We start from the raw sequence: 16,703 nt of genomic DNA, 5'->3' as shown, positions 1-16,703 counted from the left end.
ATACGATACAAATAATCCATCGATTTGACTCTCTCAATGTTATTTGCTACAAAAAAGTATTTGTGAATTTGAATATCGAATGTGAATACACCTAGAACATTCGACTCGAACCCAATAAAAAAGTAATGCTGTTATTCTAAGGCTCTAGAAGGCTATTAATAATATTCTTAATAGCTTTTTGATCGTAGTGTTCAATAACCTTCAACGATAATCAAACGAGAATGCAAAAGCTTACACGAAAAATGTATGTATCATTTTGTAGTTTGTGGAAGATGCTGGTACCTTATATATCCTCCACTCTTTTTATTAATACTTTTTCAAAGCTGGAACGAGTCGCTATACAAAGTCGTAATTCATGTATACTATAAGTCATAATCGTGTCAATACATCTGTTCGTAAGTTCTTTACTGCCCCTACCAGTCGTGAGTGGTGGGTATGCTTTTAATCATAATCATAAATTATGATAGGACATCCTGTACTGGCTGGCTATCTGCTTATTCGAAGGCCTAAACTGTAAGACAGGTGTGGCTTGATGTGAGCTCGTGTGCGTGTGTAAGTCATTACTTTCGTTGACAACCGAATTGCTGTATCGTTTCGGATTATCCAGGTTCGGAATTGAAGGAATTTATTGGTTTCTGAAGTACGTTTACAATGCGAAGTTGATGTGTAGAATGTCTGTCTAATGTGTTTGGTGATATGTAATGATAGGAGATGACATGATTGTGTTTTTCTTGAAATTGAATTGAAATTCATTCACACACTGTTCTACTACAATACTGTTGTAATACTATATAAAACAGTATCATGACGGGGAAAATATTGTGATATTTGATTTGGGACCGTGAAAAGGATAGAGTTATCTGCTTAATGTAATGATAGGCAAGGATAGCAATCCATTGTTTATCTGGTACTGACTTCCAAACGTAAATATCAATACATATAGTTCTATGTCATAATCTATCAAATCAGGAGCATGTTAAATGAGACTAGAAACATACATAGTGCCCTAAACTTTGTCCATATTTTATGGACGTTAAAATTATCGGATAAAATTCTGGTAAAATATGGATAGATACAATGGACAAAGACAAACAGAAAAATGGAGGTCCAGTTCAATTACTGTGGCTGAAACATCTCCATTTGGAGCGAGATAATTTCCATTGTTCTGAGCTGTGAAGCCGATAGCAGAACAGCTCCCACTCTATGAATGCCTTGTTGATTATTCACTTTATAATTGTATCCGTTTCCTTTACGGTCCGTAGACCTGGACTACCTCCGCACCGCACTACATTGACCCTAGGCTAGCATTCAATTCACTCACAAATAATTCAATTTGAATTGTCGAGTTGGATTGCTTCAGACTGGTTCTCTCAATGTCCTATCAATCTGGAATAATTTTTTTTTCAAATTCAAATTCAAATTCAAACTTATTTATTCCACACTCATAAATACATATACGTACATGAATCAAACAAAGCTCAACATGACAATACAATCCAACCAAAGTGTAATAATAATAAACGGTAAGTGAAAAAACCACTGGCATAAGATGACTCTTGATCGCCAGTGGGAGTAGGAGATGAAATTATAATACGCTTAACCTGATTTAAATTGATTTAAATTATCTATTTACATTCCATGATGACACAAATCATGCATAATTGGAAAAAGATGATCTGGTTAAGCCCAAAACGGTTCCTCTGCCGAGTTTTGATTCACATACTAGTCCAGAAAGAGGCTTATGTTTATCCACTATCTTAAATTTGTGTCCAAGTTACCGAGCAAATAAAAAACACTTCTGTAATAATTGATTTAATTCTTCACTTTTCATGGTTATCTGATTTCTAATCATATTATGTTTTATTAGAAAACGATCACTTCACTCATTCCAAAACTATGCCTTTTCCGAATTTTAATAAATGTAGGTCCAAAAAATAGGTTATATCCCTGCACTTGATTGTGTGTATATAGATCTATATTATAAGGGAAGAATTTCTTTCTCCACTCCCTCTCACCATTTTGAAAAATAGAGCCTCGAATTATACAGTAATTTTTTAGTATAATAGTTAATTGAATTTAAAATATCTTTGTTGAGATTTTGGCAAACTGGCAAACTATTTGGAAATTATTGGAGAAGTTATGGGGAAATGAAGCTTCGAATAATTCTTTATTTTAGAGCGCAATGATGAGTTATTGAATTTTGAATAATGCTGTTGGTATCTTTAAAACTATTTCGAATAATTCACCAACTTTAGTTTCTAATCTTCGAATAATATAGTAATTATTTCATAGTACACTAATGAATTATAGGATTTAACATAATTTTGATGATATTTTCGAAACCTATTTCGAATATTATTCGACATATTTAGTTTCTGAATCTGTTGAAAATAAATTTTGAGACTGAGATGAGAAAAATGGAATTCGGTTACCGTCCAAATCACCTCAATTCTACCGAAACATTTCTCGGCTATTAAAATCTGGCGCCTCCAAATTGCTTGTTTTTATGCCAGGTCAATTTTCGGCCATGAATTAGCTCTCTTTCAGTTTTGCACTTCATCTCCCCCCTCCTCATCTATCCTCCACTCTCTCCCATTCACTCTATCTCTCTTCCACTCTCCACTTTCTTTCGGTCCATCTTCATCTCTGACATCTTCAGAACTCAGAGCTTGGCGCCTAACCAATATTAGAAAAGTAGAAAAAAACGAGATGACTGAAAAAATGAAGTGGGAAGAGGTGTGAGGGAGAGAGAAATAAATAAAAAGAGAGGGAAGATGAAGAAAATTGGTGTGATTAACTCTAATGTGTAGGTGAGTGGGTGGAGGACCCTTTTCAAGATTTTTGAGAGATATATTTTGCAAAATACAGTGTAGAATGCCCTCTAAAAATTAGTTCTACCCTGACATGATTTCTTCTTTGATGCAGAAGTGTGGCTCTGTAGAAGTTGAGTCTCTTTGTCTAAATGAGAAGTTTTACTAATTAAATAAAATCCACAGTTTCTTTGACAAAATTTATTCAATTGAGAGCAATATCATTAGATAATGATGCATTCATTATATTTCAAGCTACTATGTGATATATCCATTCAAGCTTTCATGACCTATTACTGTTTTACCAGAGTTGCAATTTCCAATTCCCTCCTGAGAATTGCCTTCTTAGGTTATCATTGAAAAGAACGTTCAAAGTTTGATTACGAGGATTTGAAATTTGTCAGATATTTCTCCATTCTCTTTATTTTTTTTCATTGATTCATACAATAAGTACATCATGAAAATGATAAAGAGAGAAAAAATAAGATAACCTTGTGCTATTCTTCTCCCAAATTTAGATAAGGTTACACATAGTCAGAAATAAGTTAAGTCTTGTAGTTGTTCACTTCATAGAATGTTCAGTTCCAAATTATTTTCACAAAGTGGATTTTTGAATTTAGATGCTTCAAAACCAAATTCATTGAATTTCTCAATATTACTTGAATGCAATTTCAATTAATTATCTTTCACAGTATCTCTTTATTTAGAGTTCATCAACATCTATATGGGCCTCAAAACCCTTCAAAGCATTTCAAAACGGTACTTCTAACGTCTTTCAAGACGCTGTTCTATCTACTACTGTACAAGAGACTTGGATTAACCTATCTTGAATTATCTTGAACTAGCTTGGATTGATAAACTTGGATTACACTAAACGACAAGCCAACTAAACGATTGATTATCTGGTTATCTCACTACATAGATTGAATTCAGTCAATTACTTTTGCCGTAATCTTTAGTAACATTATTCTACCCTACATTTTTACTCCGTCATCCACACCTACATTTCTATTACTGTTGGATAGATTACTAAGGAACTGACTATTGATTTACACTAGTCAGAACTGACTATTGATTTACACTAGTCAGAACTGACTATTGATTTACACTAGTCAGAGCTGACTATTGATTGACACTAGTCAGAACTGACTATTGATTTACACTAGTCAGAACTGACTATTGATTTACACTAGTCAGAACTGACTATCGATTTACACTAGTCAGAACTGACTATTGATTTACACTAGTCAGAACTGACTATTGATTTACAATAGTCAGAACTGACTATTGCTATTACTAGGAGTACCCGATTATAGTACCCTATACGTCTTATAAAACGTCTTTTACGTCCATACGTGATTCATTTATCAAATTACCGTTTATTTTCTCCAAATGATAACGTCTGGATTGTAGAGTGCTTTGGCGTAAGTTCAGTGCTTTGGCGTAAGTTCACGTTATTGTGTTTGGTGTTTGGTTAGCTTACGTGAGTTAGCTTGTTTGTTTAGGTAGCACCTGACCAGCCAGCCATTAAGTTTCCTGTTCACTAAGAATCAAGATAATATCGCCGCACTTCTCCATACATTGTTTCTGCATTTTGGGAATTTTTTTTTAATAGTACTGGTAAGTTTTGTGCTAGAAGTCTAAAGTTCTAGAAGTGTAATTTGGTGGTCTGGAAAAGCTTTTGCTCCAACTTCATTGGTATTTAAGTAACTAGGACTGAATTCAAACATTAAGTTTTTTTCAATAATGCTTATATAACTAGAACCACAGAGGATACGAAATACTCTCAGTTTCTATTTTTTCTATATTAGTACTCGACTCTAATACTTTAAGAATAATTTTTAAGCAGCAATAATTTTTTAAAATCTAAGCAGCAAACGTTGAATTCTGGAAATAAATAAGTATATTAAGAAACATTTGAAATATATACAGAAAATGAAGCATTAAACGTTGAATTCTGCAAATAATCTAGGTATATCAAGGAACTGAGAAAGAATTTCTAAAATCGTTGTTTTCCAGATTGATATTGGGTTTGGTGGTCTCTCGGGTATATCATTTGCTAACATTTTTCACCTTTTTCCAGTACTTTTTAAGCTTTTCAGTCCCTTTTTTCAAATTTATTCATAATAATGTTGAACACATCCAGGGTTTGATGGTTTCTCGAGTACATTATTTGCCAACATTTAACATTTCACCTCATCTTCCCTTACTTTTCAAACTTTTCTGTCTCTGACCTGTTATGATTTTTTGGCAGCCTGTCAGAGAGTGGCAAGACAGTGTTGTTGCCCTTGTCAAATATCTTTGAGGAACATTCACCAATTTGCATCGAAATTACCTCTTCTTTTCTCCTTCTTTTTCTTCTACTCCTCTCTTCTCTCTCCTTATTTTTTCCCTTCTTCTCCTGTCTTCTTTTCCTTCTCATATCTTCTTCTTCTCCTCCTCCTATCTTCTTCTTCTCCACCTTTTTCTTCGTCTTCTTCTTCTTTTTCTCCTTTCTCTTCACCTTCTTCTTCTTCTTCTCTTCTTCTTCTTCTTCTTCTTCTTTTTCTTCTTCTTCTTCATCTTCTTCATCTCCATCTTCTTCCACTTCTTCATCTCTTCTTCACCCTTCAAACTTGCCGACTATCGTCAACACTTGACTTGATGTTGAGAGGGGGTGTTCCACTCTACTTGACTGACTACCCCCTCCTGATCACAGATTCCAAAACCCTCAAACATGAGACGGGCCGCTGAAGTCTTTGATGTTGACCGTCAGAGTTTTAGCTGTGAGCGAAAAAAATCGTCAGAAAAAAACGGCACCTCTGAAACTAAACGGCAAGTGGAAAGAACCTATATCGATATACATGGGACCTATATCTATCTATAGCTGGTACATCTATACCAGTAACTTATATATGTAGCTGTTACACCAATACCTGAAAATTATAACTATGGCTGGTCCAACTATACCTGGAACCTACATATTATCTTTGGCTAGTATATCTAGACCTGGCCGAATTTGTTTTACAAATTTCATGATAAGTCAGCAAGACAGCAAGCTCCCTCGCCTTGTTTGTCGGCTAGGGCTGTAAAAATAAAAAGTAACGACTCCTAAACTGATGGAACTACTTTTGTGATGGTACTATCTCTCAATCAACTAATTGATTGATTGAGTTTGAGGATTGTTTGCAGTTGTGACAATGGGTGGACTATATGGGGAGGGGAGAACTATATGTTGAGGGTCATAATGGACATTACTGTCTCATAATTATGTCTAGGAATATATTTCGAGATGGACCCGTCTTATTCGCTTTCAGCATAGGAATCAGCTGGAGTTTTGTCTATCTTGAAAGTTCCTTGATTTTGTGTTCGTTTCCTTGATGTGGATTCAGGTAAAATGTTGTATTTGAATTTGTCCCTTACAATGTTAGCCTTCGTGTGTAGATTCTTCTGTTCAATTCGACTTCAGGATTTTCCTGCTTCTCAGTAGATGAAGAAGCATACATTTATTCCCTATTTTTATATTCGTCCTCAATGGCCTCCCGAATCCCTGAAGATAGATCAGCTGTTCGTTTAAACCCCGAATGAAACACGTACGTGTTTATAAACCTATGTGAACAGGGAATAATAAATAATATTTAGTTAATAGTATTTAGTTAATTTGGTGAAAAAAGAACTACATAGATTTTGTCATATTTATTTAAAATAGATTTTGTCATAATATGACAAAAATATATTTGAAAAAATGTCGTTTTTTCACAAAATTAACATTTTGTTCTTATAAGATCTCTGTAATACCTTGTAATATTTTTCACTAAATTAACATTCTATAATGTTGATCTCTGTCGTGCCTAATAGTTTTTCTCAGCAAATTAACATACTATGCTGTTGATCTCTGTTACATTTATTTCGAAGACAATCAGCAAACTCTAGACACAGATGAAACTATTCACTATTTAGAATGTTTGTGTCTGTCTAAAGTTCACCGATGGTCTTCGAAATAAATATTACAAAATCTATATAGTTCTTTTTCACCAAATTTACATTCTACAGATGGAAATTACTGAGATATTACAATAATTATTCAAACGCTAATGAATTAATTATTATTAAATGAGAATCCAAATTGAATGCTGTAATTCACCCCGAAGACTTCTGCTACTGCAAATATTGACAGCAATATCCGGATCCGGGATTCCCGGGCTGACAAATAATTTTTGAATAGTAGCGCTCATCGAATTTCCATCTAGCTGTTTACCCTGTTGACAATATTTGCAGTATCAGAAGTCTTCGGGGTGAAAATTACAGAATCTAATTTGGATTTTTGTTTGATAATAAAAATTTACATTCCATACTGTAGATCCCTGTAGTCACTTGCAATTTGTTTCATCATATTATCATCCTATACTATTGATGTAGCTATACTATATGTAGCTCCTTGTAATTTTTCCACAAAATCAACATTTTATAGACTACTGCAGATCTCTGTAGTCCCTTGTAATTATTGTAATTTTTTATGAAATCGACATTCTATATCGTAGATCTCTATAACCTTTTATAATTGTTCCACCAACCAATACAGTCTGAACTTTTTTATGTGTGTCTAAAGTTGGGGGATGGTCTGCTGCAGGAACACCCAGGGCTGCGCGGTACGCCACTCGCGATGCTTGCAGCGCAGTGCAACAAACTGAGCAGCAAATCGCCTCCGCCCCTAGCTGACGCGGCGGTCGGCAAGGGCTTCCACCCCTGGAAGAAGTCGCCGGACACCTTGGGCGGCGGGCATGACAGGAAGTCGCACACGGGCAGTCCTGGGCCCAGGGTGAGCGTAGCGACTACTCCGCCGGTGAGCCGCGCCGCGTCGCACGTCGTGTCGCAGACGCCCGCTAGCTGCGCCGGGCCCACCTATACCGGCGGCGATCTCTATTTCCCCGGCGCCACGTCGGCGCAGCAGGGCACTGATCATCAGCTGTTGGGTGAGTTAGGAATCTTGATTTTCTTGTAAATTTCCATATTCTGGGAGGGTAATGATCACCACTAAAGTTGTAGGGTGTGGAGTTGGTATTTTCATCAGTCTTTACTTTCTTGAATCTCTTCATTTGTCTGGAGAATACTGACCACCACTATAATATTTAGACCACAGTAAGTAAATAATAATTCGAAAAAATTCAATAATGAGTAGATTTTGTAATTGGGTGAATTGCATCTCATTGATTTTTATTTTTTTGTAAATGTTAATTTGCCAGGAGGAAATTGATCACCACTATAGTTGTATCATAGAGAAACAATTGCATAAGTAGATATCCCATGGTATAGGGTGTTTATGTCGCAACTTTTGCTGTTATCTCAAGCCGATAGTCCACGTAGTTCTTTCCTGTGAAGCTTTATGACGCTGGTAGTCTCTCACATTGTGCCGTTCATACACTCTTACCCGGTCAAAACAGTAAAAATCGACAATAATCGACAGTAATCGGCTTGAGATAACAGTAAAAGTTGCGACATAAACGCCCTATACCATGGGATATCTACTTACGCTATAGTTTCTCTATGGTTGTATGTACCCACTATAGTGAGTGGATAATTTAAATGTAGTCATTCATTCATTGTTACAACACATCATATTCTAAGTAACACTCATATGATTGGTGACTTAATAATTGCTTAATTGCTATAACTAGTTACTACTTATATTTGTTATTTCTGAATCAATACCAATTTCACATTATAGATTAGCTCAAATTTAAAATAGACATTGAAAACTCAATTCATTAAATCTTAGCGCTTAATATCCAAGAAAATAGTGAGTGAATTCTGTAATTGGTTCTTTAACCAATTTTTTTTTGTGATTAGTTGGAACTTTATGATCCCTGATTTTGTTGCAAATGTTTATTTGCCGGGAGCACCCTGATCAATAGAGATCTTCCCTCATAATATAAAAATGTGTTTCCTATAAATATTTTCGGTCTGAAAAGTTTGTGGGAGTGAAAACTAACCTGAAAGACATATCCCTATTCCGGACTTTCTAGATGTTTCTAAATTTGAGAGAGAAATAATAGATAGATATAGGCTGCCTTTATTTCCAACCTGGAGGGCAAGTTGGGGCGCAGCCGGCCCTCTCCCACTCAATTCTTCTTTAACATGTCTAATGCATTTAATATTACAACAAAGAAGATGGAAACCGATTGCATTTTTATACAAGGTATCCTTAGTTTCTCTCTCCCCAACTGTGTTTTCTTCTAATAAAAGGTATAGGCCTAGTAATAAATGAATATTGAATGAAAAAGACTGAGAAATTGTCAAAAACCACTGATTTATTGATAATCAGTTTATCTGATTGATGATCAGTTTATCAGAGATTGACAATGGTGTAATAACCGAAACCGGTCTTTCTAATTATCAATAAATCAGTGGTTTTTGACATATTCTCAGTCTTTTTCTTTCAAGATGAATAATTACCACAATATCAACGTCTCAACTACACAAAAAACAAATAAATAGATTAATTAATAAATAATTCTCAATAACACTCTTAATTAATTAACTCTAAATAACCACTTTCTCTAGATAAATGAATCTTTCTAAATGAATCTCTTAATTTATTATTTCCACTTCTGTATTGTAGGCAAAGCAGACAACCATTCGCTGTACACCCGGCACCCATACGAATCGTGGCCGTTCAACGCGATGCCAACCAGCCACCACTCGGCGCTGAAAGGCCCCCACGGCGGCGCGGACGGTGGCGGTGCGGGCGCCTGGTGGGACGTGCACTCAGCAGCCGCCGCCCAGGGGTGGCTGGATGTGGGGGGCGGCGTACATGCCGCTCAAATGGCAGCCGCCGCAAATTATGCCGCCGTCTCCGATTATCCGTCGTTGGGACACGGTCTTGCCGCCTCCAATACGGCTCATCATCTGCTCAGTTCACAGGTTGGTTCGAAATCTCATTCTTATTTATTTCAAGTAAAATTGTGATTTTGCTTAGTTTCTATTCACAATTTTCTATTGCTCAGTTCCTTTTAATTATCCTATTGTTTAGTTCAAAAGCCTCCATTGTTCAGATCCTATTTCCAAGTTCCTATAGCTCAGTTTCTGTTTACAAGTTCTCATTGCTCATTTCCTTTTTACCAGTTTACATTGCTCAGTTCCTTTTAACAAGTTTCCATTGTTCAGTTCTTTTTTCCAAGTTCCTATAGCTCAGTTTCTGTTTACAAATTCTTATTGCTCATTTCCGTTTTACCAGTTTACATTGCTCAGTTCCTTTTAACAAGTTTCCATTGTTCAGTTCCTATTTCCAAGTTCCCATAGCTCAGTTCCTATTTCCAAGTTCCCATAGATCAGTTCCTATTTCCAAGTTCCTATAGCTCAGTTCCTATTTCCAAGTTCCCATAGATCAGTTCCTATTTCCAAGTTCCTATAGCCCAGTTCCTATTTACAAATTCCGATTGCTCAGTTCCTCCTTCGTTCCTTTTTTACTGTTTAGTTTCCTAATTTGGTTTCATATTCTATTCACAATAGAATGAATTATTATTTCGTGTTTAAAGTTCACAGGCTAGTTCAAAGTTCTACCGTTTTCTTCTTGTTGTTTTTTCATGCTTCAGTATATTTTCACTTTGTACTGTTCTCTTTACGAACTCACAGTAGCTAGCGCATAAGTCTCACTTTCCTGACTGTGCCAAAACATTTATTATAATTCCTATTTGTCTTATGTATCTTGTATTTTGGCGAAATGAATAAATATTATATTCTATTTTCATTCAATTTGCTGCAAAATAAGTTTTTGAAAATACTTAGTCATACCACTCTTTGTCTCCATACCCCGACTATTACCATTCTTTGAACTCTTGCCAATTTATACTGACGTCATATCGGAAATCCTGAAACTCTAGGTTCCTTAGGCAACTCCCTCAGTTCAAGTGGGGAGTTTAATAACAGTTCAGCTTTTATTGGAGGAATTCAAGGATAAAGATATTCAAGGTATAATGGAATTTTACATGAAAAATTGAAGGAGATTGAGGATTTTGAATAATTTTCTTCAGGTTCTACTTGAATAATTACATTCTCTCAACGGGTTTTATAATTATATTGATATCTTGTTCTAGACATATTCATAGTGATAATACTTTGAGTGAAGAAATGGGCGGACAAGAATGAGAAGAAGAATAAGATGAAAAAGAAGAAGGAAATAGGAAAAATTGAGTAGAGAAAGAAGAAGATGGAGATGATAACATCATAACACTCCAAATAATATGCTCTGCAGTGGTATAGGAGAGTTTTGAATTTCGATCTTGCATGCATGTGAAACGCAAATTTCTGGTTGGATTCCGCCACTGGCTTTGAATCAGTTTATTCTTGTCGAACCTGTATAATCATTTAGTGGACCCTGAGAGTATAAGGAGTCGGAAGGGCCTATACCACCAATGCTAAATTGGCCAACTTCAATGTACCTTTTAGACATTACCACTGGAGATAGACTCACAATTATTTTTCAAATGAAAGAATGTATCTTCATTTTCAATCTGATGGAAGAAATTTACTCTAAAATCATTTTTTCTCAGAATACATTTTTTTTTTATAAAAATGTATTTTTTTCAATTATTTCAAAGTCAAATAAAGTTTATCATCAATATCTCTGTCAATATTGAAAATATGATAAATCGCCTCCATCACTTTTTAGGGTAATGCCTATTGTACATGTCTGCAAAATTTCAAAGCTCTATCAACAGAAGCTCAAAAAAGGAACATTTATATGAAAAATATAGTATTTCAGGAATCGCATGCAATTTTTCTAAAAAAAAGTATCCAGAGAAAAAATTATTTGAGAGAAAATTCCTTCCATCAGATTGAAGATAAAAATGCATTCTTTCATTCAAAAAAAAAAATTGTGAGTCTATCTCCAGTGATAATCTTAAAAAGGTACATTGAAGTTGGCCAACTTGACATTGGTGGTATAGGCACTTCCGTAGTATAGGCCCTTCCGACTTTTTTATTCTTTAGCAAAAATACTAATAAAAATGATGTTTCAAATGAAATGAGGATGATGTTAATAACAATTATTGGAAATTGTCAACTAACAACCTGTTCTCATTTTGTTTGGCACAGCACCTCCTGCAAGACACGTACAAATCGATGGGTCTCCCTGGCCAGGGTTCGTTCGGACTGAGTCATCACCATCACCACCACCACGCCACCGCCTCGCCACCGGCGGCAATCGCCTCCCAGGTGGCCGCCTCCCAAGTGGCCGCCTCACAAGTAGCCGCCTCCCAGTCGCCGCGATCGCAGCGTCGCTACACGGGTCGCGCGACCTGCGACTGTCCCAACTGTCAGGAGGCCGAGCGTCTCGGGCCGGCCGGCGTGCATCTGCGCAAGAAGAACATTCACAGCTGCCACATTCCCGGTTGCGGCAAGGTGTATGGAAAGACGTCGCATCTCAAGGCGCATCTTAGGTCAGTGCTGAGATTTCACTCTTCTAAAACATATATTTACTGAAAACATGTTTACTAAAAACATTTCTTCACTCTATTGACACAAAAAACTAAAGTTAAAATACAAAATAATGAAGATTGTTAAAAAAACACTTAGGTCCGATTGCATAAGAGCCTGTTGGATTTAACTATGTCCAAGTGCTAATAAAATACAAAATAATGAAGATTGTTAAAAAAAACTAGGACCCGATTGCATGAAAGCCTGTTAGATTAAACTATGTTCAAGTGCTAATAGGAACGTTTTCTGCATCCCTGGTTCTAACCGTGATTTAATCACCGTTTAAATTCAACAAACTCTCGTGTAACCAGGCCTTAAGCTGTCACAACCAATCATTCTATAACAAGCTATCCACGAATACTTAGCATTTGAAATATCTTGAGTAATTTTTAGGGTTATCATCTGTGGGTCTTGAGCACTGTGATCCTTAGCGAATCATACAATTTGTATGATGGATATAAATCAAACTCAAAAAATGAATGAATTATTCCCAAGGAGCAAGTCCTGCTATTTGCAGACATAGGCCTACTTTCATGGGTTACTTGTCAAAGATTGAAAAGTACATGCTCCTTTATATACAGAGTGTTTCAGAAGAAGTGTTGAATATTTTAGGGTGTTGTTCCTGGATGATAGGAGACTACAACTGTCGTATTTGAAGTGTCCAAAACTCAGCGGTTATCCTTATAGCTGCCATTTTGTTTTTTTTCATTCAGGAATTTTTATCTCGAGAACTAAAACAAAATCTAGTTTTATAAAAGTGAAAAAGCAAAATGACAGCTATTAGGATAATAGCTGAGTTTTGGACACTCATAAGACATTTGTCGTATTTGTCCTATCATCCAGGAACAATATACCCTAAAATGTTCGACACTACTTCTGAAACGCTCTGTTTATTATTTGTAGCCTATAGCCACTTGCACTTGTTTGATTGAGGACATGTGTGCGAAGATATCTTTTGTCTGATCGTTACTAACTTTTGAACTAGTGACTCAATTCTCTTGATACATTCAATTCCCTTGAATAAGATTCTGAATGAAATTGAATTTGGAAAATTCGTTTCTCATACAAATTGTCTATACTTGTGACCAACACTGAACGCACCCAAAGTTGTAGATCTGATTTGCAGGATCCACTTGTCAATAAACAATTCAACTAATTTTGATAACTTTGTTTTTTGATGACAGGTGGCACACCGGCGAACGCCCATTCGTGTGCAACTGGCTGTTCTGCGGCAAACGCTTCACACGCTCCGACGAGCTGCAGCGTCACCTCCGCACACACACGGGCGAGAAGCGCTTCGCCTGTCCCATCTGCAACAAACGCTTCATGCGATCCGACCATCTCGCGAAACACGTCAAGACGCACAACGGCACGGGCAGCAAAAAGGGCAGCTCAGATAGCTGTTCCGATTCGGAAGACAACTCGCAGCCCGAGATGTCCGGTGTGAACAGTCCCGTCATGAACAGTCCCGCCATGTCCGGTGTGAACAGTCCCGCGTCACTCAACCATCACACGCCTTCGCCCGGTTTGGATGTCGACGTGAAACCGCCTGGTCTCGTCTGAGCTAGGTGGGGTCCGGCGTTGTTCTACCATCAGTACCATCACTAGATCGCATTAGATCAGACTTCTAATCTAATCTTAGATTAGACTTCTAACCTAGGATTGGATGAGATCTAATCTAATGACTAGCGGACAAGACAGGACAGGACACAGCCACGCCAGGACCCCATACCGGGATCGAAATGATAATCGACTCCAACCACAGTTTTGTGGAATCAAGTTGTCACCGCTCGTTTGAGGAACTCTGAAATCATAGTTGGGGTTGGGAAAACACGTTGAGAAAACATTGTCCAGAAAGAAACATCGTAGGGCTTGAGAAACAACGTTGAAAAAACATCGTTGAGGAACAACGTTGAGAAATCATCGTTTAGAAGCAACGTTGAGAAACCATAGTTGAGGAATAATGTTAAAAAACAATGTCGAGAAACAACCATCGTTGAAGAGGAAAGAATGAAGTTTCTTCTAGAAGACATACAGGGAAGTGAGTAGATTAGAACAAGTTTGTGTAGCATTACAGCTTGAAACAGCAGTTGAGAAAACTATTTTAAAATGAATATTGGAATCAAACTAGTGTGAAACTAGTTGAGGAAGAGTGTTTTGGGTTCAAAGTGTTTGAAAAGTTCTTGGATCAGATAAAAATGCATAAATAACTTGTGTTTCCATATTAATTGTTGAGAGGAAGACCATATCAAAATAAAAAATATCCCAACTTATTGAAAATGTTAAAAATCCTTATTTGTCATATTGCTAGGATTTGTTGGGAGTGTCACAAACTAAAATATGAATCAAGTGAATCATACATTGGGAACTGTTAATGTAACAGTTACATGTTACTGTAATTGTTGAAATTTTAATGTCGTTATCTTTCAATAATTTGAGTCATGATGGTGGGGTTTATCAAGAAAAAATGTAATTGAATATGTAGTGAAACATAAATATTTGGATTTACCAGATTGGTGGTAATTGGTGAATCCATCTAGTCCATTAAAACTCATCCATGAACAAAATTAGCTCCTTCATTGAGCAAAGACAATATTGATCTCTAAATATAGTAGAAATATTTGCCACTCTATTCACGCTTCAATCGAACGGATAAAATATCTCTCAACTACATCTGCATGAACCAACATAACGAGCGGTGACAAATCTCTACGATTTTGGTGAATAATGTTCAAACTCATTGAACACATTTGAAAATATTTTAATTATCTAATGATATTGTACCGACCATTTTGTACATAGTCTACATAATTCTTACGTTATTCAACTGTACAAAATACTTCGACCAATTTGTTTCTACATCGAATCGGTGTGATAAGATTATTATTCAAATAATTGTAATGTACAGCTTATTCTACCGATGTAAAATGATATAGCAATTCGTTCTTGAGGGAAGAGATGTGAGATGTTTTCATGAATTAATACATTCTCTCACCATTATGAACACTGATAGTGTCCTGATGGATACACAATTGCTACAATATTATTTGAGGGATATAAATAAAAATATAAATCTTAGTACCCTTTTAAATTATTTCGTCACAACATGTTTCGGACACATGTATCGGAAGTATTTTTAAAAATAGCCCTAAAGAAAAAATACAATATTGAAAGATATCTCATCTACAATGGAAAAATATTCATTCTGCGTTCAATACTGTTGGGAAAGATCTTTAAATCCATCATGGAGGGAATAGAAAGATATCTCATCTACAATGGAAAAATATTCATTTTGCGTTCAATACTGTTGGGATAGATCTTTAAATCTATCATGGAGGGAATAAAGTTTTTATGAGTAACTGTTTCAATAACTGTAACAATTTCTTGAAAAGTAAATAAACATCTCAAGCTGTTGAAATTGATAAAAAATGTTCAACTAAACACTATTCATACAATCAAGCTAGTAGGATATTCATAATATCTCCTCACTCGATGACGAATTGTACATAATCTATGTGTATGAATGTAAATAAGACCAATATATGAATATGCGTTTAGCTTATTACTACTCTCAAATAATGATTGTCTCAGTATAAAATTCAAGTTTGCCTAATTACTGGTGAACTATTATTCTATTATGTATATTAATTAATGTAAATAGGTATCATGAAAATATATTGTTGTTTGCTAGAAAAATATATACATCACATATCAAACAAGAGTATTTCTATTTTAATGGAACAGATACATGCGTGCGCATTTGGTGGTTTATTACTTGAAATTTTTGTCGAGCATAAATAATATTATGACTGACTTGGACGTGATTGGTAAAAGTTTTATAACATTTGTAATAGTGGCACCACTGTTATAAATACTAATCATTATCATTTTATAAGTGTGTTGGTTTATTTCTACATGTTCTACTTTAAATATTTGCTTGCATCTGTTTATCTTCTAAACTTACATTAATGAAAGTACAGTCAAGTGCTCAAATTGTGATATATATTATCGAGGATAGTTTCTAATGTACGAATGTTTTAAATGATTTTTGTTGCTCATCAAAAGTAAAACGTAATCACTGTTATTCTGAAGGCAAAGTAATGTTCATTTGAAGATATCGCAGAACATTTGTCAATTCCTTGTGTGTAATTAATAAGGAAAATATGGATGTACCTTATTTCATTTGTAATAAATTATTTTTGATTGAAATTAATCATGTTGTCGTGATTTCACCCGAATTTTAGATAATGAAACTTAAGTTATAAATAAGATATATTGTGTGAATTACACTGAATCGGACCATTAGTTTGTGGTATGACTACACTACAGTTGTATGTTTAGTCACAAATCATCAGTGAAATACAGTTTATCATCAACGAACTGTTGTGTACAGTGAACTGTAGTTGTAATGAACTTGTAGTGAACTTGTAATGCTAACGA

General features: G+C 35.6%; 1 protein-coding gene across 8 annotated transcripts in view; it reads left to right on the top strand.

The window, feature by feature from the left end:
- LOC111045819 (transcription factor Sp9) overlaps nucleotides 1–16,476 on the top strand; it is a 285,561-nt gene extending 269,085 nt beyond the window's left edge. For 4 of the 8 annotated variants that reach the window (XM_039436366.1, XM_039436364.1, XM_039436370.1 and 1 more), the window contains 4 exons: nucleotides 7,420–7,762; nucleotides 9,409–9,710; nucleotides 11,883–12,226; nucleotides 13,448–16,476. In XM_039436366.1, coding sequence (XP_039292300.1) covers nucleotides 7,420–7,762; nucleotides 9,409–9,710; nucleotides 11,883–12,226; nucleotides 13,448–13,826 — 1,368 coding nt within the window. In that variant the 3' untranslated portion in view covers nucleotides 13,827–16,476. Of the gene's footprint in view, nucleotides 1–7,398; nucleotides 7,763–9,408; nucleotides 9,711–11,882; nucleotides 12,227–13,447 lie in introns of all 8 variants that reach the window. The other 4 variants (XM_039436365.1, XM_039436363.1, XM_039436368.1 and 1 more) reach the window with 1 other exon arrangement.
- Nucleotides 16,477–16,703: the final 227 nt, after the last annotated feature.

Source organism: Nilaparvata lugens, chromosome 10 (assembly GCF_014356525.2).
Source record: "Nilaparvata lugens isolate BPH chromosome 10, ASM1435652v1, whole genome shotgun sequence".
NCBI lineage: Eukaryota > Metazoa > Arthropoda > Insecta > Hemiptera > Delphacidae > Nilaparvata > Nilaparvata lugens.
The sequence above is the reverse complement of the archived record's forward strand: the minus strand, read 5'-3'. Positions and strand labels throughout refer to the sequence as shown.